Source organism: Mus musculus, chromosome 16 (assembly GCF_000001635.26).
Source record: "Mus musculus strain C57BL/6J chromosome 16, GRCm38.p6 C57BL/6J".
NCBI classification, from domain to species: Eukaryota; Metazoa; Chordata; class Mammalia; order Rodentia; family Muridae; genus Mus; species Mus musculus.
The window spans coordinates 88,772,737-88,797,468 of record NC_000082.6 but is presented as its reverse complement, the minus strand read 5'-3'; the positions used below and the strand labels follow the sequence as shown (position 1 = coordinate 88,797,468).

Sequence of the window (24,732 nt, the reverse complement as noted above, 5' to 3'; positions counted from 1 at the left end):
AATTGGTGCCGAAACCCGGGACGAGAAAAAAACTCGGGACTGGCGCAAGGAAGATCCCTCATTCCAGAACCAGAACTGCGGGTCGCGGTAATAAAGGTTCCCGTAAAGCAGACTGTTAAGAAGGATTCAACTGTATGAATTCAGAACTTTTCAGCTGGGGAACGAGAGTACCAGTGAGTACAGCTTTACGAGGTAAGTCTGATCTTGAACTTTCTAAGGAAATTCAAGACAGTCTATCAGAAGTAAAGTGGAAAATGTTTGGCCTTGAATTTTTTCTAATGTTAGGAGCCCTTTTGTTCCTTTTCACATGTTATCAGGTGATTAAGATAGGGCTGAAAATTCTGGATGAAATTCAGGGCAATCTATCAGAAGTAAAGCGGGGAGAGAGAGTAGGAGCAAAGAGAAAATATGGTACACAAAATAAGTATACAGGCCTTTCCAAGGGTCTTGAACCCGAGGAAAAGTTTAGGTCAGGTAAGAATACCTGGGGAGAGATTAGAAGGAAGGAAAAGAAAAAAGAAAAGAAAAAAGATCGATTAGCGGAGGTCTCTAGGAGATACTCGTCACTAGATGAGCTCAGGAAGCCAGCTCTTAGTAGTTCTGAAGCAGATGAAGAATTCTCCTCTGAGGAAACAGACTGGGAGGAAGAAGCAGCCCATTACCAGCCAGCTAATTGGTCAAGAAAAAAGCCAAAAGCGGCTGGCGAAAGCCAGCGTACTGTTCAACCTCCCGGCAGTCGGTTTCAAGGTCCGCCCTATGCGGAGCCCCCGCCCTGCGTAGTGCGTCAACAATGCGCAGAGAGGCAATGCGCAGAGAGATGCGCAGAGAGGCAGTGCGTAGAGAGATGCGCAGAGAGGCAGTGCGCAGAGAGATGCGCAGAGAGGCAGTGCGCAGAGAGGCAGTGCGCAGAGAGGCAGTGCGCAGACTCATTCATTCCCAGAGAGGAACAAAGGAAAATACAACAGGCATTTCCAGTCTTTGAAGGAGCCGAGGGTGGGCGTGTCCACGCTCCGGTAAAATACTTACAAATTAAAGAAATTGCCGAGTCGGTCCGTAAATACGGAACCAATGCTAATTTTACCTTGGTGCAGTTAGACAGGCTCGCCGGCATGGCACTAACTCCTGCCGACTGGCAAACGGTTGTAAAAGCCGCTCTCCCTAGTATGGGCAAATATATGGAATGGAGAGCGCTTTGGCACGAAGCTGCACAAGCGCAGGCCCGAGCAAACGCAGCTGCTTTGACTCCAGAGCAGAGAGATTGGACTTTTGACTTGTTAACGGGTCAGGGAGCTTATTCTGCTGATCAGACAAACTACCATTGGGGAGCTTATGCCCAGATTTCTTCCACGGCTATTAGGGCCTGGAAGGCGCTCTCTCGAGCAGGTGAAACCACTGGTCAGTTAACAAAGATAATCCAGGGACCTCAGGAATCCTTCTCAGATTTTGTGGCCAGAATGACAGAGGCAGCAGAGCGTATTTTTGGAGAGTCAGAGCAAGCTGCGCCTCTGATAGAACAGCTAATCTATGAGCAAGCCACAAAGGAGTGCCGAGCGGCCATAGCCCCAAAAAAGAACAAAGGCTTACAAGACTGGCTCAGGGTCTGTTGAGAGCTTGGGGGACCTCTCAGCAATGCAGGTTTAGCGGCTGCCATCCTTCAATCCCAAAACCGCTCCATGGGCAGAAATAATCAGAGGACATGTTTTAACTGCGGAAAGCCTGGGCATTTTAAGAAAGATTGCAGAGCTCCAGATAAACAGGGAGGGACTCTCACTCTTTGCTCTAAGTGTGGCAAGGGTTATCATAGAGCTGACCAGTGTCGCTCTGTGAGGGATATAAAGGGCAGAGTCCTTCCCCCACCTGATAGTCAATCAGCTTATGTGCCAAAAAACGGGTCATCGGGCCCTCGGTCCCAGGGCCCTCAAAGATATGGGAACCGGTTTGTCAGGACCCAGGAAGCAGTCAGAGAGGCGACCCAGGAAGACCCACAAGGGTGGACCTGCGTGCCGCCTCCGACTTCCTATTAATGCCTCAAATGAGTATTCAGCCGGTGCCGGTGGAGCCTATACCATCCTTGCCCCCGGGAACCATGGGCCTTATTCTCGGCCGGGGTTCACTCACCTTACAGGGCTTAGTAGTCCACCCTGGAGTTATGGATTGTCAACATTCCCCTGAAATACAGGTCCTGTGCTCAAGCCCTAAAGGCGTTTTTTCTATTAGTAAAGGAGATAGGATAGCTCAGCTGCTGCTCCTCCCTGATAATACCAGAGAAAAATCTGCAGGACCTGAGATAAAGAAGATGGGCTCCTCAGGAAATGATTCTGCCTATTTGGTTGTATCTTTAAATGATAGACCTAAGCTCTGCCTTAAGATCAACGGAAAAGAGTTTGAAGGCATCCTTGATACCGGAGCAGATAAAAGTATAATTTCTACACATTGGTGGCCCAAAGCATGGCCCACCACAGAGTCATCTCATTCATTACAGGGCCTAGGATATCAATCATGTCCCACTATAAGCTCCGTTGCCTTGACGTGGGAATCCTCTGAAGGACAGCAAGGGAAATTCATACCTTATGTGCTCCCACTCCCGGTTAACCTCTGGGGAAGGGATATTATGCAGCATTTGGGCCTTATTTTGTCCAATGAAAACGCCCCATCAGGAGGGTATTCAGCTAAAGCAAAAAATATCATGGCAAAGATGGGTTATAAAGAAGGAAAAGGGTTAGGACATCAAGAACAGGGAAGGATAGAGCCCATCTCACCTAATGGAAACCAAGACAGACAGGGTCTGGGTTTTCCATAGCGGCCATTGGGGCAGCACGGCCCATACCATGGAAAACGGGGAATCCAGTGTGGGTTCCTCAATGGCCCCTATCCTCTGAAAAACTGGAAGCTGTGATTCAACTGGTAGAGGAACAATTAAAACTAGGCCATATTGAGCCATCTACCTCACCTTGGAATACTCCAATTTTTGTAATTAAGAAAAAGTCAAGAAAGTGGAGACTGCTCCATGACCTCAGAGCCATTAATGAGCAAATGAACTTATTTGGCCCAGTACAGAGGGGTCTCCCTGTACTTTCCGCCTTACCACGTGGCTGGAATTTAATTATTATAGATATTAAAGATTGTTTCTTTTCTATACCTTTGTGTCCAAGAGATAGGCCCAGATTTGCCTTTACCATCCCCTCTATTAATCACATGGAACCTGATAAGAGGTATCAATGGAAGGTCTTACCACAGGGAATGTCCAATAGTCCTACAATGTGCCAACTTTATGTGCAAGAAGCTCTTTTGCCAGTGAGGGAACAATTCCCCTCTTTAATTTTGCTCCTTTACATGGATGACATCCTCCTGTGCCATAAAGACCTTACCATGCTACAAAAGGCATATCCTTTTCTACTTAAAACTTTAAGTCAGTGGGGTTTACAGATAGCCACAGAAAAGGTCCAAATTTCTGATACAGGACAATTCTTGGGCTCTGTGGTGTCCCCAGATAAGATTGTGCCCCAAAAGGTAGAGATAAGAAGAGATCACCTCCATACCTTAAATGATTTTCAAAAGCTGTTGGGAGATATTAATTGGCTTAGACCTTTTTTAAAGATTCCTTCCGCTGAGTTAAGGCCTTTGTTTAGTATTTTAGAAGGAGATCCTCATATCTCCTCCCCTAGGACTCTTACTCTAGCTGCTAACCAGGCCTTACAAAAAGTGGAAAATGCCTTACAGAATGCACAATTACAACGTATTGAGGATTCGCAACCTTTCAGTTTGTGTGTCTTTAAGACAGCACAATTGCCAACTGCAGTTTTGTGGCAGAATGGGCCATTGTTGTGGATCCATCCAAACGTATCCCCAGCTAAAATAATAGATTGGTATCCTGATGCAATTGCACAGCTTGCCCTTAAAGGTCTAAAAACAGCAATCACCCACTTTGGGCAAAGTCCATATCTTTTAATTGTACCTTATACCGCTGCACAGGTTCAAACCTTGGCAGCCACATCTAATGATTGGGCAGTTTTAGTTACCTCCTTTTCAGGAAAAATAGATAACCATTATCCAAAACATCCAATCTTACAGTTTGCCCAAAATCAATCTGTTGTGTTTCCACAAATAACAGTAAGAAACCCACTTAAAAATGGGATTGTGGTATATACTGATGGATCAAAAACTGGCATAGGTGCCTATGTGGCTAATGGTAAAGTGGTATCCAAACAATATAATGAAAATTCACCTCAAGTGGTAGAATGTTTAGTGGTCTTAGAAGTTTTAAAAACCTTTTTAGAACCCCTTAATATTGTGTCAGATTCCTGTTATGTGGTTAATGCAGTAAATCTTTTAGAAGTGGCTGGAGTGATTAAGCCTTCCAGTAGAGTTGCCAATATTTTTCAGCAGATACAATTAGTTTTGTTATCTAGAAGGTTTCCTGTTTATATTACTCATGTTAGAGCCCATTCAGGCCTACCTGGCCCCATGGCTCTGGGAAATGATTTGGCAGATAAGGCCACTAAAGTGGTGGCTGCTGCCCTATCATCCCCGGTAGAGGCTGCAAGAAATTTTCATAACAATTTTCATGTGACGGCTGAAACATTACGCAGTCGTTTCTCCTTGACAAGAAAAGAAGCCCGTGACATTGTTACTCAATGTCAAAGCTGCTGTGAGTTCTTGCCAGTTCCTCATGTGGGAATTAACCCACGCGGTATTCGACCTCTACAGGTCTGGCAAATGGATGTTACACATGTTTCTTCCTTTGGAAAACTTCAATATCTCCATGTGTCCATTGACACATGTTCTGGCATCATGTTTGCTTCTCCGTTAACCGGAGAAAAAGCCTCACATGTGATTCAACATTGCCTTGAGGCATGGAGTGCTTGGGGGAAACCCAGACTCCTTAAGACTGATAATGGACCAGCTTATACGTCTCAAAAATTCCAGCAGTTCTGCCGTCAGATGGACGTGACCCACCTGACTGGACTTCCATACAACCCTCAAGGACAGGGTATTGTTGAGCGTGCGCATCGCACCCTCAAAACCTATCTTATAAAACAGAAGAGGGGAACTTTTGAGGAGACTGTACCCCGAGCACCAAGAGTGTCTGTGTCTTTGGCACTCTTTACACTCAATTTTTTAAATATTGATGCTCATGGCCATACTGCGGCTGAACGTCATTGTACAGAGCCAGATAGGCCCAATGAGATGGTTAAATGGAAAAATGTCCTTGATAATAAATGGTATGGCCCGGATCCTATTTTGATAAGATCCAGGGGAGCTATCTGTGTTTTCCCACAGAATGAAGACAACCCATTTTGGTTACCAGAAAGACTCACCCGAAAAATCCAGACTGACCAAGGGAATACTAATGTCCCTCGTCTTGGTGATGTCCAGGGCGTCAATAATAAAAAGAGAACAGCGTTGGGGGATAATGTCGACATTTCCACTCCCAATGACGGTGATGTATAATGCTCAAGTATTCTCCTGCTTTTTTACCACTAACTAGGAACTGGGTTTAGCCTTGATTCAGACAGCCTTGGCTCTGTCTGGACAGGTCCAGACGACTGACACCATTAACACTTTGTCAGCCTCAGTGACTACAGTCATAGATGAACAGGCCTCAGCTAATGTCAAGATACAGAGAGGTCTCATGCTGGTTAATCAACTCATAGATCTTGTCCAGATACAACTAGATGTATTATGACAAATAACTCAGCAGGGTTGTGAACAAAAGTTTCCGGGATTGTGTGTTATTTCCATTCAGTATGTTAAATTTACTAGGGCAGCTAAATTGTCAAAAAGTCTTTTTCAGTATATGTTACAGAATTGGATGGCTGAATTTGAACAGATCCTTCGGGAATTGAGACTTCAGGTCAACTCCACGCGCTTGGACCTGTCGCTGACCAAAGGATTACCCAATTGGATCTCCTCAGCATTTTCTTTCTTTAAAAAATGGGTGAGATTAATATTATTTGGAGATACACTTTGCTGTGGATTAGTGTTGCTTCTTTGATTGGTCTGTAAGCTTAAGGCCCAAACTAGGAGAGACAAGGTGGTTATTGCCCAGGCGCTTGCAGGACTAGAACATGGAGCTTCCCCTGATATATCTATGCTTAGGCAATAGGTCGCTGGCCACTCAGCTCTTATATCCCATGAGGCTAGTCTCATTGCACGGGATAGAGTGAGTGTGCTTCAGCAGCCCGAGAGAGTTGCACGGCTAAGCACTGCAATGGAAAGGCTCTGCGGCATATATGAGCCTATTCTAGGGAGATACGTCATCTTTCATGAAGGTTCAGTGTCCTAGTTCCCTTCCCCCAGGAAAAACGACACGGGAGCAGGTCAGGGTTGCTCTGGGTAAAAGCCTGTGAGCCTAAGAGCTAATCCTGTACATGGCTCCTTTACCTACACACTGGGGATTTGACCTCTATCTCCACTCTCATTAGTTGGGTGGCCTATTTGCTCTTATTAAAAGGAAAGGGGGAGATGTTGGGAGCCGCCCCCACATTCGCCGTCACAAGATGGCGCTGACATCCTGTGTTCTAAGTGGTAAACAAATAATCTGCGCATGAGCCAAGGGTATTTTATGACTACTTGTACTCTACCTTTCCCGTGAACGTCAGCTCGGCCATGGGCTGCAGCCAATCAGGGAGTGATGCGTCCTAGGAAATATAACTCTCCTAAAGAGGGAAGGGGTTTCGGTTTCATTATTGAAGGGGCTTTCGTTTTTGGGGCTGGGCGCTGGGCGCTTGCCCTCCTGGCTCCCAAAGATGTAAGCAATAAAGTTTTGCCGCAGAAGATTCTGGTTTGTTGCGTCTTTCCTGGCCGGTCGTGAGAACGCGTCTAATAACAGCTACAGTTAACATTCTGGTGAGGGCAAAGGACAGAAACCACATAACCTCACACAGGCTGGTATTTTGGACCATTATAAAAAACACAATGTTCAGGGATCCATGCAGAAAAGGAGATGGAAAACGTAAAGGTGATGGAAACAGTGTCTTCAGAATCAATAGGTCTGATGCATGTGTGAGTTCACAGAGAATGTGGAACCCATAAGACCTACACAGGTCCAAGCCACACAGGGTCCCAGCACCAAGAGGGAGAAATAGACATAAGCTGCCACCCCTAACCAAGAAGATGTTTGCAATTGACATCCACAGGCAAAGTGAAAATCAGCCTCCTTCAATGACATGCTCCTGGTTATAGTAACCCAGGACAGGACCCATGTGCGGGACGAATGGGCTTACACAAAGCTAATTCCAGGGTTGTCTTAGGGCTGATTTTTCTTTTGGAGTTCTTTTGTCTTATTAGAGTTTTATTATGTTTGTTATCTTTTGTTTGTTTGAAAAAGACAGACATGCATGCTCACATGCACACAAACATATATGTACACACACATACACAGAGAGAGAGACAGAAAGAAAGAAAAAAAGAAAGAAAGAGAAAGAGAGAGAAAGAGAGAGAGAGAGGCAGGGAGGGAGAAGGAAAAGGAGAGAGGGAGGGTAGTTACATAAAGAAAATCTGCCTGTGAGAAGTTGGGAAGGGGAAAACATAAGCAAGTATAAACATGTTAAATAAAAAGGAAGTCTAAATAAAATACAGTTAAAGTGTAAATCACAGAAAATATGAGAACATGAAACATATATTAGTACCAGAGTATCTGTCAGGTGGCCTGAGGAGGTAATTGGGTTTTATATGCCTTTGGCAATATAGGGAATTCAAATCCAAGCCTTTGGATAAGACATTAGAGGAGAACCTATCACTTGTAGTCTTCTAAATGGACAATGTCTTAAAAGACTACAAATTAATCACTATACAACCACAGATGGGTGCATCTCTCAACCTCATCAGAGAAGCTTCTATTTGCAGACTTGGTGATTAATACAAAGGCCAACAAGCAGCAGAGGATGTCTTGTTCCCTATCCCTTTGCTCAAGGGTCACTGTGGAGTCAGATGCAGAAAGAGGTACTAGAACCATGTGGAACTGGGGCTTTGTTTTTTACAGACACAACAGGGCTTTTGCAAATATTAACTCAGAATGATTGTGATAACATAGACATGGCTCACAAAAGTCCAAGCCAGACCAAATCACTGCATGGAGGGGACATTTAAAGAAGTCCACCCCTCTCTGAGGTGCTATTGACAACTGATAGTTGCTGGGAAAGAGAGCATCAGTTTCTGTAGGTGTTTATCCCCTAAGAGGTCAACCACTATCCAGTGAAAGACCTCACATCTAACATCCTATGAACAGCACATACTGGACTTGATGGATTAATAAAATGCAAAGCGGTAAAAACACAGAGTGTGTAGGGAGCAGGACCTGGAGAAGTTTGGGGGTTGAATATAATCAAGCCACATTTCAAAGAATTAATAAAAATGAGAAAAAGATTTCTTTCTAAGGTGTCATTAAATATTTTTCTATGAGTCTTTCATTTAGTATAATAGTTAATAAGATATATTTGAAATGAATTAGATTATTCCCTTTTAGCTCTTTGCCTAAATCTGAGTTTATTTTTATTCTTATTTTGAATCTTTCATATGAGGCTAATGAGATAGATACAATAGGTTAAACCTATTCTATGAAGCAATTTCGAGAATAGCAGAAACACTAAAGACTCCTTGATTACACTAGGTGCTGTATGTTTTAGATTAAATGGCTAAGGAGAGAACAAGGTATAGAAATTTCTTTAAGAATTCAGCTTCTGTAATTATTTGATTTATAAACATGGCAAAGTTTTAAACACTTTGTGAAGCTCCTTTCTGCCTAAAATAATCAAAATACCTTGTCTCTCTCATATTTCCTAGAATTAAATGAATATTGTATGTCTGTTACCTTGTTTAATGTAGCATGGCTGCCTCAGATATCTATGTCACGGCTACAGCACATAATATTTTTATTTTAGCAGTATATATATATATATATATATATATATATATATATATATATATATATATATATATATACTTCTCTGTGTGTGTGCATATATATCAACAGAAATTGTGTCTGTGATTCCTCCCTCATAACCTTATGGAAATGCAGTGAATCACATGCCATCAGCCACTAAAAGATAAGCTACTCCCTGTGGGTAAGATCCTGAGGTCCACAATTTCATGAATGAGTTTAAACGTTCCTGCAAGTCCCTGGAATTTAGAATTTCAATTGCAGCTTACAAATGCAACTTCAAGATATACTTACAGATCTTTTAAAACCAGAAATTTTCTCTTTAATTTTATTTTATGTATCTACTGTAGGGAATACCAGATTTCTAATATATTTGTCAAATAATGTATAGCTGAACTCTTGAGTTGTATAGTGCTTTGAGACTCAGACTAAGACTAAGGGTAAAATGTTCTTCCCTACATTCTTAAGTACATTGGAGATGAAGTGCATAGATAAGACCCCAACCTGGGGAAGGAGGGAGGTCCACATGCCTCTGAACTATAAAGTGCCTTGCTTTAAAGTAGTTCAAGGCTCACTTTCTTCTTTGGTGAACATCTACACTTAAATACTAATCTTAGATCATTTTTATCTATGTGGGGAGGCCTCACCTTATGAATTATATAATATCTGACACTTAGTGTTTATATTTTAGTAGCATCCTAGTTACTCTGGTCCTCTGGTTCAGCAGAAATTCTTTATGCTTCAGTGTCAAGCACCTCTCACTCCTGATTAGCCCAGTGTGCAGATGCCTATGGCAATCTTCCTAGAATTGAATACCACCAATAACTAAAATGACAAAGGCAAAATTATATGTTCTCAAATCCATCTGTATAATCATTTGGATCTTTAATTGCATCTCTTAAAAATGAAATGTTACAAAAATAATACAGTGAGAAATATGTGGAGTTGTCCGAATGCACAAGATTATTAGAACAATGCTTGCATTTTAAACTGCTCTTAGATGCAAAGCAAAGAGCATGTGTATGCATCCACAGACCAAAGAGTAAGGCATAGCTTGTGGATAACCAAAACACCAAAATCTGGAAGAAATTGAAAATGAAAGTATCTGTCAACAGAAGGGATGAGTCAGTGTCCTAAAAAAGAAAAAATAATAAATGTTGTAAGCACAGAGACATTATCACTGATAATGTAAGGATAAAGACAATTACCAGTAGAATCCATAAAGGACAAATCCTAATTTCTGTCTATAACAAGAAGGTTGAGAGGAACTAGCAGCCAAGTAGGTTGCGTACCAGATATTGAAACCATAACTCAGGGAAAGGAAGCCATAGAGTCCAAAATTCAGAGATCTATAGCTACTGCATCCTTGCCTCAGCCCCCCTCTCAACGGAGTAGCTTCCAGATTCATACACAACCCAGGGTATAGAGGTTGTTGTACCCAAAACACAGAGCCCTAGCATATGTCTGCTCAAAGGGATTGCAAAATGTAGAGCTCCTGGGGTAGTAGAAGGGCAAGGACTGGCAAGGACTAGGCAGTACACGAGACATCTGGCAGTTGGTGGGCTCAATGCCGATCTCCTGACAGCCACTGTGCCAGGAGAATCCCAAGTGGCAGGTGCTGGCAGGTGCTGGAAGAGCAACTGGTAGTGCTGTAGACCAGGTTGCTGAGGTAGAAGAGCCACAGCAGGAACCAGGGCAGGTCAAGCAGCACTTAAAGGGGTGGGAGGAGAAGGTCCCAGAGTAACAGGCTATGCTGAGAGTATATGAGCTCAACTAGATGTAACTGAGAGATCCTGGGGAAATTTTCACAATGTGAAGAGATGGACTTCAATCCTCTCGACAAAAGGTTTCATGTTAAACAGTCTCATCCTTGCTCAGTCCTTTGGCCTCTTTTGTACTAAAAGAGAGTAGTGGATTCTCTGTACTTGTAATTTCACTCAAACACTTTCCCCTGCAGTTTATTTAGGGATGCAATTTCAATAATACCTCAAAAGAGTAAGAGTATACCATAGCCCATATCTCGGAAATGCCATGACTGTTTTACACCCAAGTTTATCACATACTATCCAAAAACATCCCTTCTTTTCGTGTGTGTGTGTGTGTGTGAGAGAGAGAGAGAGAGAGAGAGAGAGAGAGAGAGAGAGAGAGAGAGAGAGAGAGAGACAGAGAGAGAGACAGAGAGAGAGACAGAGAGAGACAGAGAGAGAGACAGAGAGAGACAGAGAGAGAGAGAGAGAGGAGGGGTATGCTTACCTTTCATGGTATAAAATGAGAATCATCATTTTTCTTGTTTGAGAATTTGAAGCCTTTCCTTGGGTTCTGTGTGAATGTACATGAAATGACCATACTTAGTTGCATCCTTTCTAATTTTCCACAACTTGAATGAGGGTCACACAATATTAGCATGCATGTCACCTCCAATAGCAGACATTCATCAAGCAAAACTGAATTGAGATTGAACTTGGGAGAGAGAGAGGCGAAGGGAGATCATGTATGTACATAAGAGGCTTCGAGGTGAGATACGGTCACAATTCTCGACATTTAGAGCTTTATGGATGGAAAAATGATAAACCATGAGGGAAGACAGGAAAATGATACCTTAGCTCCTGAGTCTGACATGGGACGTGAGATCACACCAGTTCTCATGTATGAACTCATAGTGGTGTCCATTCTCACACTTTAAGCAGGAGGTTTCAATGACTGTGAGTGTCCCTGATATGGAAGTCTGGCTTTGCATAGAATTCCCTAGGCTATAACTGAACCTGGGGAAGATACAGAGATTCCCAGGAGAGTCTTGTGATCAGCCTTAACACAGGGGGTTGCTGAGAAACTTAGACCTAATCCCTGTGTCTGTATAGGGATACAAATATTTGGAACCTTTGCTCTTTCTCCTCAGCCATCTTCTGTCTAACATTTTGGAGAAGGAACATAAACATGAACAAAGTCTGAGTACATCATATCATGCTTTTATTGTTTAGAAATAAAATCTAGTTTTTCTATATAACAGAGAATTCATATTTTCCCCTTGGATATGTTAAATAGGATTGATAAAGGGAATCATTTTTCCTGGTAATTTCTTATCTATGGTTATTTACTCTGTGCTTATACAGCCCTGGTAGCACCTAGGTCTACTTAGTATTTACTAAGAACACCTGTAACCAATTCTATGTGTAGTAAAAAATTCATCAGAGGAAAATAATTATTATCTCAATTATTAATATTTCATAAAATAATATAATTTAATAATATAAATTATTATTTAGGAAAAAAGTAATTGTTTGATGGCCCTCTTTAGAAGATGATCACTCGGGCTCAGCAGATGAAAGGATGTGTTGACTCATTGCATTCACTGATGACTAAAGGAAAACTGAAAACGTGCATGCATCATTCCTTGCCAGTAGCAGAAGAAAGAATCACTGAAGGTGGACTGTAACCAACCCCATGCCAGGTCTATAAATATCTCAGACAGACAATTAATTCTGATAATCTGATTTCCTCATCTGCTCCAAACAAACTAAAAAAAGATTTATAAACCCCTAACATTTTTGTCAAATTGATAATAAATCTCACAATTTCAACAAAGTATGATATTCTTGTTAATAATATTGTGTAAGGTAAGAACATAGGCATTCCCAGATAGGGTTGAGGGTGTTTTTGTAGACCTGAGGGAGAGCATAGCCAGAGGCATATGGAGAGTCCATAGTAGACTGAACATGGCCAGCAGACTGGATTTGGCCAAGAGAAGAAAGAGAGACAAGGAGAGTGAGAGAGGAAGAGGAAGAGATGATTATGAGAGAGAGGCAAGAGAGAGGGGACCAAAGATGGGGATAGCTGATATAGAAGGGTTATAAGAGAATGAGAAACTGAGGGAAAAGAAGCCCACGTGCTAGAGAGGTTTAGGGTAGGAGTCCCTGAGAAAAGCCAGGCTGCCAGCATGGACTGAAATGTGTAAGAGCGCTTGTGATGGTGAGGAAGCCTGGAAGACACGTGCATTTTGGTTAGCTCATAGGTAGCCATTTCCCCCTTTCTGCCAGAAATAAGAACTGGCTCCTTGAGGAATGTTGGCTTTTGTCTAACTGCTAGAATTTGTGCCTTAAAATATAAATGAGAATGCGTTAAAGAATTTTGGACTGTAATAAATACAAGAGTATTAGTCCCAAACAATTTGCAGTATTTGACCACTCAGATTAGAAATAAATACATATAAAATGTACCCATGCAAACCATCTTGGCAAGTACAGTTTTTCTTAGCTTGTCAATCACTGTCTTCACCACTTTTTGCGGCATAAATTTTGAGCTCTCATTTCATTGAATTTAAATTATAATTAGGATAATTACAAGCTAGTGCTTCTCGTGGTTATTTTTTTACCTCTAGAAATTGCTGTCAAATATGTTTTTCAACATTCGGGTAAATTATTAAAATAAACGAAAGGCTGCCCATCAAGTCTATACACCAAAACATCTTTTCATTTAATAACAATAAGTGATCATCTTTAAAGCAGGTTTCTCATACTAGCTTTTATTCTAATAAAGCACAAACTGCTATTTGTGGGAAGGGCTCAGAATGGGCCTAGCAGACATTATTCAGATATACGCTGTGCATCCTGTTTAAAATTAAATGCCTAGGTTTTAAAAACAAGTGTCACAACTGAATTAATTTTATTGCCAAACTCACATGACATGCTCAAGAGAAGATCTCCATTTCAATTCTCTACCAACAGTGGTTTTATTTTCAAAGGAGCATGAGCAAGATTTCAAATTTATTTATCTTATAATTTTCTTCTAGATCTTCCTTGAAGGGAGATATGAGGAGGCATAGACAACTCTATCCATGACCTGCCTTTCTCTCTCTATGTAGATTCAGCAGTGTTCCATCTTCCATGGCTTATTTTGTGCCTTTGCTACTAGAGGTGTAGTAACATGTTCTGTAATCCACAAAGAATATTGTAATTGGGAAATCATACTGAGAGTATAGTCTTTAGTAGATTCCTCAGGAAACACACCTCAACTTCAGTAGAGAAGTAATAACATTGCTCTCATAACATCCTATGGCAAAACACCACTAACAATAGCAAGAGAGGAAGAGAAGGAACTTTCCTGAACATGATGAAATAAATGTTAATGTAAAAACATAGGAGTAGCTGAGAGCTTTTTCCGTGTGTAAGTTACAACACACATAAATATACTATACAGAAAATGATTCAAGTGAAACTATAATTACAGAGAGATTGCTGAGTTTCAAGTTTATAAACCAGGAAGCACACAAATATATGGTCAAGATGAAAAGGTGGGTTACTATACCTATTCATGAAAGCATATTAATGTCCTATCCATAGGGTGCATTAGAATTCTGAGTATTTTCAATTAAATGCAACTGAATTCAAATCTCAACATGGTCTGTAACTGCTTTCTCTGGAAACTTCTCTCCTTCTCTTAGGTAGTGCCTTCCCTCCTCAGACTCAACCTAAGGCTCTTTCTATCCCAGCAACTTGATCTACATCACTACCGGCTGCTTTCCCGAGCACCTGTTAGTTGGATTCCTCTCTGCACTTGCTGTCAGGAGACCTGCATTGAGCGCTCCAGCAGCCAGAGGTCCTGCTACTACCCCAGCATCTCCTATCTCAGCAGTTCCTGTCATCCAATCCATGCTGATCTCTGACCTTTGATTTGAGCAGCTGTTACTTGCTGGGCTATGGATCCAGATATACCTACTCAGCATATCAAGTGGCTACAACCTCTAAGTTATGGAGTCTCTACTTTCCTATCTATGTATTATGGATCTGAATTCTCCTAGCCAGCCCACTTGGCTCCTAGTGTCTCCCATTATTCTTGTTAGAGATCATGCTTTGGTACCGGATCCTGAGGAATTGACTGTTTTCTTTATTCTCAGCTTATCAAAGTCTTGTCCTGTAGCTTTTGATTTCCTGCTGTGTCCCTATCTCTGTCCTCTCATTAATAGCTCCATTCACCCTCAGGTTGGATTAATGTCTAATTCCCAAGTATGGCTGGCTGACTGTACTCTTTAAATACATATATTTGGTTTTCATCCAGGAGCACCTGAAAATGGAATGTTTAATCCAATAAATTGGTACAAGTTGACATGACAATATATTGTTCCTATTATTATTATGTTGGGTTTAGTTTCTGAATTTACATATTTAGGAGACAATAAAGATGAATATATTTCCTTAATTGTACTTTGTGACCAAAGTAACATATTTTGTTTTTGTTGTTGTCATTGGATATGTTCCTTTATGAAGGAGTTGTTAATAATAGGAAGACTGTCATATCTATTGCAAATCAGGCTCAAAAACAATGATGATTGCCTGAGATTTAACAATATGATTTTTTTTTTTTTGCTGATCCAGGGAAATAGAATAATAAAAATTTAAAATAAAAATTTCACCATCAATAGTATGGTATACATTTTATTGGGTTCCATATAAAAAAAGACAAAAATATTTAAATCTAGTGTGTGAAAGGAAGTTGTCAGCCAACTGAAAAGCTTGGAAATTTTCTTAATAATGCTGACATCCTCATCTGCTATGCTACTGTGGTGTGGGAACCATTCCTGAGCCTTTTGTTTTTTGTTTTTTGGGTTTTGTTTGTTTGTTTGTTTGTTTGTTTTTTGGACCATGTAAGAAGCACACCAATCCCAGATAAGAGATTCTGTTCAAGAGCACTGATGACCTCTTAAAGCTCCTTAAGGCTCAGCGACAATCACATTAGAAGTGATGTAGTTTTTCTTTTACTTGTTATTCCTTTGTCTTAAATAGAATGAAAAGGCCAAGCCAATGTCAGAGATGAGGGTGCACTTACTTTGACATAAGAACTATGAGAGGGAGATACCAACTTATGCAGTGGTACACTGGCTATAAGTTCTTCAACTGGGGCAGCAGGAAGTTATGGTCCCAGGAATAGAGTCAGAACTAACCAGTGGGATGAGCACACAGGTTGCCAGTTTGGGACTATAGAAGTCATGACTTCAGAATCGTGGTCAGAGATGACACAGACCAGTGGAACACAAACCACAATTTCTAAAGTACAGAGTAGAAACTGTGTAGTCTGGGATTGAAGTAAGTTGTTCAGATTTGAAGAGAATGAGTATCAGAATAGAAATTAATCAAAGCAGAGGATCTAGTTCTGGAAGGTCAACCCAACATCAACAGAGGAGAGGGCCTGCCCACTGGGTGCTGAATCTCAGAATGTGAGCTTGCATAGAAGAGCAGATTCAAAATCCTCATAGGTGGCAATACAACTGAGGTCAGTCAAGACAACCTGGAATGAAAACCCACACTATGGGAAGTTTTATACTAATTTCAACCTATATACTATGGAGCCATAATATTAAGACAGTATATTACTGACACAAAACAGACATGAAAAATGAGAGGGAATAGAGGATGCAGATCCAAGCATGCAAGCAACCTAACCATTACCATGGTAACAAGGACAATTTTGTCCTTGAAGAAAAGGCAACTGTTATATATATATATGGTTCTAAACATAAAGAAAGCTAGACCTTTCCATATCTCCCACCTTGAACATCACTCAATCCCCATGGATCAAGGACCTCATCATAACACCTGATACACTTAAACTTCTAGAGGATAGAGTAGGGTATATGTTTCAATTCACAGGCACAGGCATGCACTTTCTGGATAAGATTTCTCTAGTGCAGGAAGTCAGTCTAACAATAGACAAATGAGAAATCATGCAATTCAAGCATTTTCTTTTGGAAAGGACAACTTCAGTTGAGTGAAGGAGCAGCCTACTAATTGGAATAAAATCATTGCCAACTATCCATCTGGTATTGGATTAAGATTTAGACAATACAAATAACTTAAAAAGCTAAACATCAATAAAATAGCCAATTAAAACCAAGCTGTGGAAGTAAGAGTACTCAACACAGTAGGAGAAGGGGAGAAGATGGAAAAGAAATACTAAGGTGTTTGAAAAAGCCAAAGGGATCATATGTATAAAATTTACCTAAAATTATATATATGTATATGTATGCATATGTATATAAAGTGCGTGTATGTGTGTATGTATGTGACATATATTTTATATATTTATATGGATTATATAGATATAGATGATATAAATATATAGATATAGATAGATATACCACAAAGCTAGGCATGAAAAATAAGAACCCCCTTTTTCAGTTGTTGTTCAAGACAGTTCAAGAAACTCTCAAATAAATATTGATTTTGTCTTTGTCCTTGGTGCCTTGCCAGCAGCTAAGTTCCTCTTTCTGAAGACAGGATAGACTGTGGAACCAAGACTTAGGCAATTTTAGTTGGATTTTATTTGAAAGCCTGCTCTGTGATTTCTGGCTTTCAGATTATGTGTTATGTAAGTTGCTAAGGGAAGGAGAATTCAAGAGTCACAACTAATTGGACACCTATAAACTACAACGACTAGCGAGGTACTTAAAGTTCCAGGCTATCCAATAGCTTCTTCTGTAATCTTCAGCACCCAGACACTCAGGTAAACCACATGCATACATGCAGGCAAACACTCGTACACAGACATAACTCACTAAATTATATACCTTATTCTTGAAGGTGTAATTTTTAATTGAAACTTAACTACTTTCATCCCATGAACTAGAAGAATATGTGTTTTTTTCAAAACCCCTCTGGGGGTCCCTGGAACGTTGCACTCCAGTTTTTCCTTATAAAAACACTAAAATACACGCTTTTCAAAAACTGGATTAGTATTTTTTCAAATCTTTTCAACCTTTAATTTTCATGATTCCTTAATGTCTCCTTTCTCATATTGTACCCAGGTGTGTAGCCTCAACTTGTCTTTGAGACCTAGAGTGACAAAGTAGGTAGACCTAAATTTTCCTAGAGATATGGCTTTTCTGTTGAGTGAAGTTGACTCTAGGAGAAGCATCGAGTTGCTGCAGCTTCTTATGAGCACAACTCACTGGATTCTCCATACACATGCTTAGAGATGAGATGCAGTAATAACACCCAAAACTGGAGAAGCAGGGAGAGCAACATTAACACAGAACAGCTCACTGTTCTGAGCGCTGCTTAAAACACATGGTTGCTTCTTGCTGAAAATCTATATTCAAATTCTAGAGATAGATGTTTGCTTGTGTGCAAACTTCACCATATGAATTATGTAATGTCATATAGTCTTGGTACTTGCATTTCCAGCTCTCATGTTAATAATGACTAATTTGCAGGGTATGGAGGAATTCATGTCCTCCTATCTCTAACCATTCTCTTTGCAGTTTGAACCCTGCTTGCAGATGTCAATGAATGCTGTCCCAGAACTCACTACTCCCACTAACACATCCCCATGTACAAAATAATGTTCACTCATCCAGTCAAATAATCCTGCTGATTACTATTAAAGACTTACAAATGCTTAACTGAACATGCTATACCCAAAATGGTAAGAATTTGAACAATAAATCGAGGTTTCAGATTGCCCAAATCAAATTTATTAGATTAAAATCTTCATTTTCAAGAAAGAAATATATTTGGATATAATATATTTGGATTAAATTCAAATATATCTTTGAGAATACATGCAGTAAGACATATATTTTTGAGATAGCTTTAATCTGAGAATCTACCAGAAGTTGAGGATGGAAGAAGTAGTTGATGGACAGCCAAAAAGACAATGGTAAGGAATAAGAACAAAAACATTAGCCAAAGGACACAGAGACTTTAACTTTGATATTAAAAGACTACAAAGATTAAACATGGTGCATCCAAAAACTCCAGGTCTGGTGCTTGATGTGTGAGGTTGAAATGGAGCAAAGCCAAGTAGAAGAACCTAAACCATAACTCAGGAACAGGAAGCCATAAACTCCGTAATGCAAAGATCTAAAGCCACTGGACCTGCAGTCCCTTGAGTAACATCTTCTAGACAATTTCAGGTTACCCACTAATCTCACAATCTGCCAGAATTTGGAGAAGAAAGAAGCTGTTAATGGAAGGATAATAAGATATCAGTAGGGATTAATCAGGAAAACAATAGCTTCAGAGCATAGACTGACATAGGAGAGTTAAAGACTTAACAGTTGATCCCATAGATGCCTGATCCACAGATTGGTCTGTAGCATGGTTGGCAGGAACTAGAAGCCATGTAGGTTGGGTAGTAGAATCTGGACCCATAACTTAGGGAAGGGAAGCCATAGACTCCACAATCCAGGGATCTAAAACCACTGTTTCCACAGCCCACTGGGTAGCAACTTCTAGATCCATAGGCCAGGGAACTGCAGCTTCTGGACCCAAAGTCCAGAGAGCCAGCATATGTACCCTGGCAGGGTGTGGAACTCCTGGGGTAGTAGCAGGGCTTCTGGCAGGGACTGGGCACCACACAGGACCTCTGGCAGCGGATGGGCTCAATGCAGGTCTCCTGGCAGCCAGTGTTCAGAGAGGAGCTGAGCTGACAGGTGCTGGGAGAGCAGCGGATGGGCTCAATGCAGCTCTCCTGGCAGCGGATGGGCTCAATGCAGCTCTCCTGGCAGCGGATGGGCTCAATGCAGCTCTCCTGGCAGCCACTGCGCACAGAGGAGCTCAGCTGGCAGGTGCTGGGAGAGCAGCTGGTAGTGGTGTAGACCAGGTTGCTGGGGTAGGAAGAGCCACGGCAGGATCCTGAGGAGGGCAGGCAGCTCCTAAGGGAGCGGGAGGAGAAGTTTCCAGAGCAGCAGCTGTAGGCCATGTTGAAGAGGGAATGTGAGCTCTAGTGGTAGTAAGTGAGAAGATTCTGAGTTTGTGAGTTTGAATGTCACCTTGTGGAGCGCTGGGTTTATATACTCTCAGAAGCAGGTGTGGTACCCAACAGAGCCGTCCTGACATGTTTGTGTGCTTCCTCATTTACAAATGTGCAACTCAGTAATCTCTGTAATTGCATTGCATTTGCATGGCTTTCTGCACATCATGTTTATGGGTGCTGTCGTTTTATTAAAGTAAATGATGATGAGTCGTTCCTATGCCAGAGATGCCATGACTGTTTTACAGTAATGCCTATTCTATCACATCCCCCAAAAAGAAATCCTTCCTTTTCCTCTTTTCCTCATGACATAAATTTTATGTGTTTTCTCATAGGATGTTATGAGGAAAATACTTTTCTTCTCCATGTGTGGTATGACAGTAATTTGCTGTCCTTCTTGTTAATGAATTGGGATTATTACTTTGTGTTTTCTATGGAACCTACTGAAGATGGCTCTTACTTGTCACCATCCTTCTCATTTTCCAGTATTCTGTATGGATTGTATAACATTACCTATGTGGTTTAACTCTAAGGACAGGGAAACCATATAAGTCAAGAAAAGTCAAATGGGGTTGAACCCAGGAAGATAGAGAAGGCAGTTGAAGTTTTTGTGATCACAAGTGACAGAACTGAGGGGCTGCATCACAACCATGAGATTCTATCAGTCTCTCTCTTACCTCTTTGTCCTGAGTCCTTTCAAATGGGGGGGGGGATTCTAGTTAACAAAATGGTGTGCAAAACATGAATAAAAACAAATTATGCCTGTACTGTTTAAAAAATAAAGTCTGTTGTTAGATACCTGATAATTCATATAGATGTTTTTTTTTTTCTTGGCTGTGTCAAGTAGAGTTGATGAATAAATTTTTTTGAGTTGCATATGTACTTTAGATTTTTGTTTACATTTTGAGAGAGACAGAGTGAGACAAAGAGAGAGAACATGAAGTCAAATGAATAAGAAGGATCTACGAATGACTGGGAACAAGAAAAATGATCAAAATATGTTACATGGAAAACCTTTATAATAAATATGTGATTTAATTAATCAAAACAATTAAACAAGTAAAAGTCAGAGTTTCACTTAGGACTTTATATCTAACCTATATCCAAATAATGTCTTCTGAGACAAAGTTTGGCCCTCTCCTCATATAACCATGTATACTTTAATAAAATTGAATAAAATTGAAATGTGGATGCTTTTACATTTATCACTTAATCTTAGCAAATGAATGTGTTGGTATATCAGTTCTGTGCATAGCAATGCAGTTGTTTTCAATAACTTTTACCTATACTAATAATAAGGTTTTTATTCCATCCTTAAAGAAGAAATGAAACAACAGCCTACATAACACAACAGCCCATTGGTGGAAAAAATATCACCTAGGGTAAAGTAAAATCCAGTTCATATTAGACATAGCAAGTTTTTCAAACTCTGACAATTTGATTTCATAATCTGGTCCTAAGAGTCCTAATAATGCTCTCCAAAGCTTTATGACTGTTGTCACAGTGGTAATAAAGGCCAGACATCTTGATAATAGATTGAGAATGGTACGAGGAAGTTCATTTGTGAGTGTAATACATATATTACTTGATATTATCCAGCCAAGTGGAACGATTCTAACAATTAACATGGAAAAGCATAAATGTGAAAAACGTGTGTAACTCAAGTGTTCTTGGGAGCCATGGTTTTCCATAGCTTGTCAGTCACCATTTCCACCATTTGCTAGTCTACCATTATCAATAAGTCTTGATCTCATTGGCTTTGAACATATAATTTGAACGTTTATGTAGTAGAACTATAGGTTATTTTTAAATGTTGGTGTAGAAAACATTGGTCATGATTTCAAATAAATAATGGTATATTCCTCAAATTGACAGATCAACATATCCTTTCATCTGCTAATATTAAGCAATACTTTTTTAAACCAGTCCTTTATATTACTTTTATTCTTGAAGTAGGTGGTTATGTGAGAACATTAAAGATTAGCTTAGTGGATATTATCTAGATGTGGCCTGCACAGAGATGCCAAAAGCATCTGAGCTTCAATAAATAAGCAAACAATTGAAATGATATTCCCTTTTTTTATTAGATATTTTCTTTATTTACATTTCAAATGCTATCCTGAAAGTCCCCTATACCCTCCCCCTGCCCTGCTCTGCTACACACTCACTCCCACTTCTTGGCCCTGGCATTCCCCTGTACTGAGGCATATAAAGTTTGCAAGACCAAGGGGCTTCTCTTCCCAATGATGGCCAACTAGACCATCCTCTGCTACATATGCAGCTAGAGACACGAGCTCCAGGGGTACTTGCTTAGTTCATATTGTTGTTCCACCTATAGGGTTGCAGACCCCTTCAGCTCCTTGGGTACTTTCTCTAGCTCCTCCATCGGGGGCCCTGTGTTCCATCCTATAGATGACTGTGAGCATCCACTTCTGTATTTGCCAGGCACTAGCACAGCCTCACTCGAGACAGCTATATCAGGGTCCTTTCAGCAAAATCTTGCTGGCATATGCAATAGTGTCTGGGTTTGGTGGCTGATTATGGGATGGATCCCTGAGTGAGGTAGTCTATTCTTTCCCAACCCTGTTTCACATGTTGAAGACAAAATTTGTATCTCAATTCTCATATCTATCAAAAACCATTTTAATTTTCAAAGCTGTATAAGATTAGATTTGTTGGGACTTTGAATTTGTTTTTCTTCTCCAGACTCTCTCCTAAGAGCTCAACAAAACCAAAAGTTCCTAAGACCCAGAGTGCCTCTGTGTATTTCCTTAGGTACCATAATCAGCATCCTCTATTATAGTTTATCATCAGCATCTCCTAGAAATTATTTACTTTACCTAAACTTAGTCACTCCCTGGGATTAGTTCTTGCAAACCAACCTTCTGGAACCTACAGGATAGAGGGCAATAGTCAACTGAGTCTCTTTGTCCCTGAAGAGTTAAAACTGACTTGTCCATGCTGGTACAAAACAGATGAGAATCCAGTGTCACCTCGGGCCATGCCAGATACCTAGGATATGAAATGGTCTCCTTTTATCATTTCTTTGACTCCATTCATAAAGGTCCAAAATGCCCTGTGCTTGTGACTCTGCTTCAATACTCTCCTTGCAGCCACCACAGCTTTAATCTCTGTGTTTTCTCTTCCTTTTAGGTTCAGTCTCATTCAATGTATTCTGCTCTTCCCTAGCTAGTGCAGGTAAAGAACATGGGAAATACTATGAATCCACAGAGAATAATAATGAACAATGAGAAATAGTGCCAACAAGTAATCTTTCAAAGGGAACACAAAGTGATGCTTGCAATTCATTAACTAAAAGAAGAGCAATTTCCTCACATCTCCTCCTATGAAAGAAAAGCATATTCCTCAGAACATTTGGACAAACATATAAAAGTCAGACCATATGGAAAAACAGAGATTTTTCCTGGACACAGTGAATAGGTATCAGTGTAAAACAGTCATGGCATCCGTGACTGGCTCATTGTCATAGCTATAAGAAAGTTGCAACACCCATAAATACATTATTCAGAAAACTATTCATTTGTAAACCAGGAAGCACTCAAACACACCAAGGGTGATGCTATTGGGTACCACACCTGCTTTTGAGAGTATATAAACTCAACTCTCCAGTGGATGGCATTCAAATTCAGAATCTTCTCAGTTACATCCAGCATAAGTTACATCTCCTCTCAAGATGGCCTACAGCTGCTGCTCTGGAAACTTCTCCTCCCGCTCCCTTAGGAGCTGCCTGCCCTCCTCAGGATCCTGCCGTGGCTCTTCCTACCCCAGCAACCTGGTCTACACCACTACCAGCTGCTCTCCCAGCACCTGCCAGCTGAGCTCCTCTGTGCGCAGTGGCTGCCAGGAGAGCTGCATTGAGCCCATCCGCTGCCAGGAGAGCTGCATTGAGCCCATCCGCTGCCAGGAGACCTACATTGAGCCCATCCGCTGCCAGGAGAGCTGCATTGAGCCCATCCGCTGCCAGAGGTCCTGTGTGGTGCCCAGTCCCTGCCAGAAGCCCTGCTACTACCCCAGGAGCTCCACACCCTGCCGTCCCTGCCAGGGCACATATGCTGGCTCTCTGGGCTTTGGGTCCAGAAGCTGTAGTTCCCTGGCCTATGGTTCTAGAAGCTGCTACCCAGTGGGATGTGGATCCAGTGGCTTCAGATCCCTGGATTGTGGAGTCTATGGCTTCCCTTCCCTGAGTTATGGGTCCAGATTCTACTACCCAGTGTATGTGGCTTCTACAGGATTTCAACCTTCTTGTTATAGATCAGTCTGTGGTACTGGCTTCTAGAAATTAAAGTTAACTCTCTGTATTCTTACAATATCAAAATCAAATTCTCTATGTTCCATAGACATGTTCACTATTCATCGTCTATAATTTTCCTTTCCTCTTTCCAGTAACAATTTTTTCCTCTTCTACTTGTTAGAATCTTAATGTGTAATCCCTAGTATGCCTCAAATATTATGCTATTGAAGTATCTATATCTAAATCTAAATCTATATCTATATCTATATCATCTATATCTATATTTATCTATCTATCTATCCATATATATATATATATATATATATATATATATATCAGCTATTTAGTGTTTATTCAAACCTATTTGAAAACTGAAATTTTATTCCAATAAATTTGTGCAATCTGAAGCCTCAATGCCTTGTTGATGGTATTATTATGTTGTTTTTATGTTTGCGTTTATGGGTTGGGGAACTCAACTAAATATCAATACCTTTATCCAACTAGATTTTGAGAGTAAATAGTTTTGTCATGTTCATATTTTTTGATTAGTGAATAATTGGAAGATTGCGATTTGAATTGCAAATAAGGATCACAAAAGTGGGAATTTACTAAGATTGAAAGATATGAATAATTTTTCTTCCAGATTACTATAGTATATAATTTACAAGGTTATGCATGTTTTCTGAGAAAACAATTTAAGCCTAGCATGCAAATATGAGTTTTCAACCAAATTCATATTGAATTCAACCAATCAACTTTGAAAGATTCTCAAGATATAAACTCTTTTTCTTGAAAGTGCTGCATCTCTAACCCCCAGAGTTTAGACACTTCTGTCTCATTTTCTCAAAATATATGA

General features: G+C 40.5%; 2 protein-coding genes across 2 annotated transcripts; one reads left to right on the top strand and one right to left on the bottom strand.

Annotated features, from left to right (window-relative positions):
• Window positions 1–18,922: 18,922 nt before the first annotated feature.
• Window positions 18,923–19,612, bottom strand: Gm5965 (predicted gene 5965). Its single transcript, XM_030249362.1, has one exon. The coding sequence runs from the start codon at window positions 19,571–19,573 to the stop codon at window positions 18,923–18,925; it is 651 nt and encodes a 216-aa protein (XP_030105222.1). The 5' UTR covers window positions 19,574–19,612.
• Window positions 19,613–23,262: 3,650 nt separating this feature from the next.
• On the top strand, window positions 23,263–24,288 carry 2310057N15Rik (RIKEN cDNA 2310057N15 gene). The gene has a single exon (NM_027170.2). The coding sequence runs from the start codon at window positions 23,319–23,321 to the stop codon at window positions 23,919–23,921; it is 603 nt and encodes a 200-aa protein (NP_081446.1). The 5' UTR covers window positions 23,263–23,318; the 3' UTR covers window positions 23,922–24,288.
• The last annotated feature ends 444 nt before the right edge of the window (window positions 24,289–24,732 follow it).

Bases quoted from the DNA above. Each gene is read 5' to 3' on its own strand.
- Gm5965 (XM_030249362.1), bottom strand. From the start codon at position 19,573: ATGGCCTACAGCTGCTGCTCTGGAAACTTCTCCTCCCGCTCCCTTAGG.
- 2310057N15Rik (NM_027170.2), top strand. From the start codon at position 23,319: ATGGCCTACAGCTGCTGCTCTGGAAACTTCTCCTCCCGCTCCCTTAGG.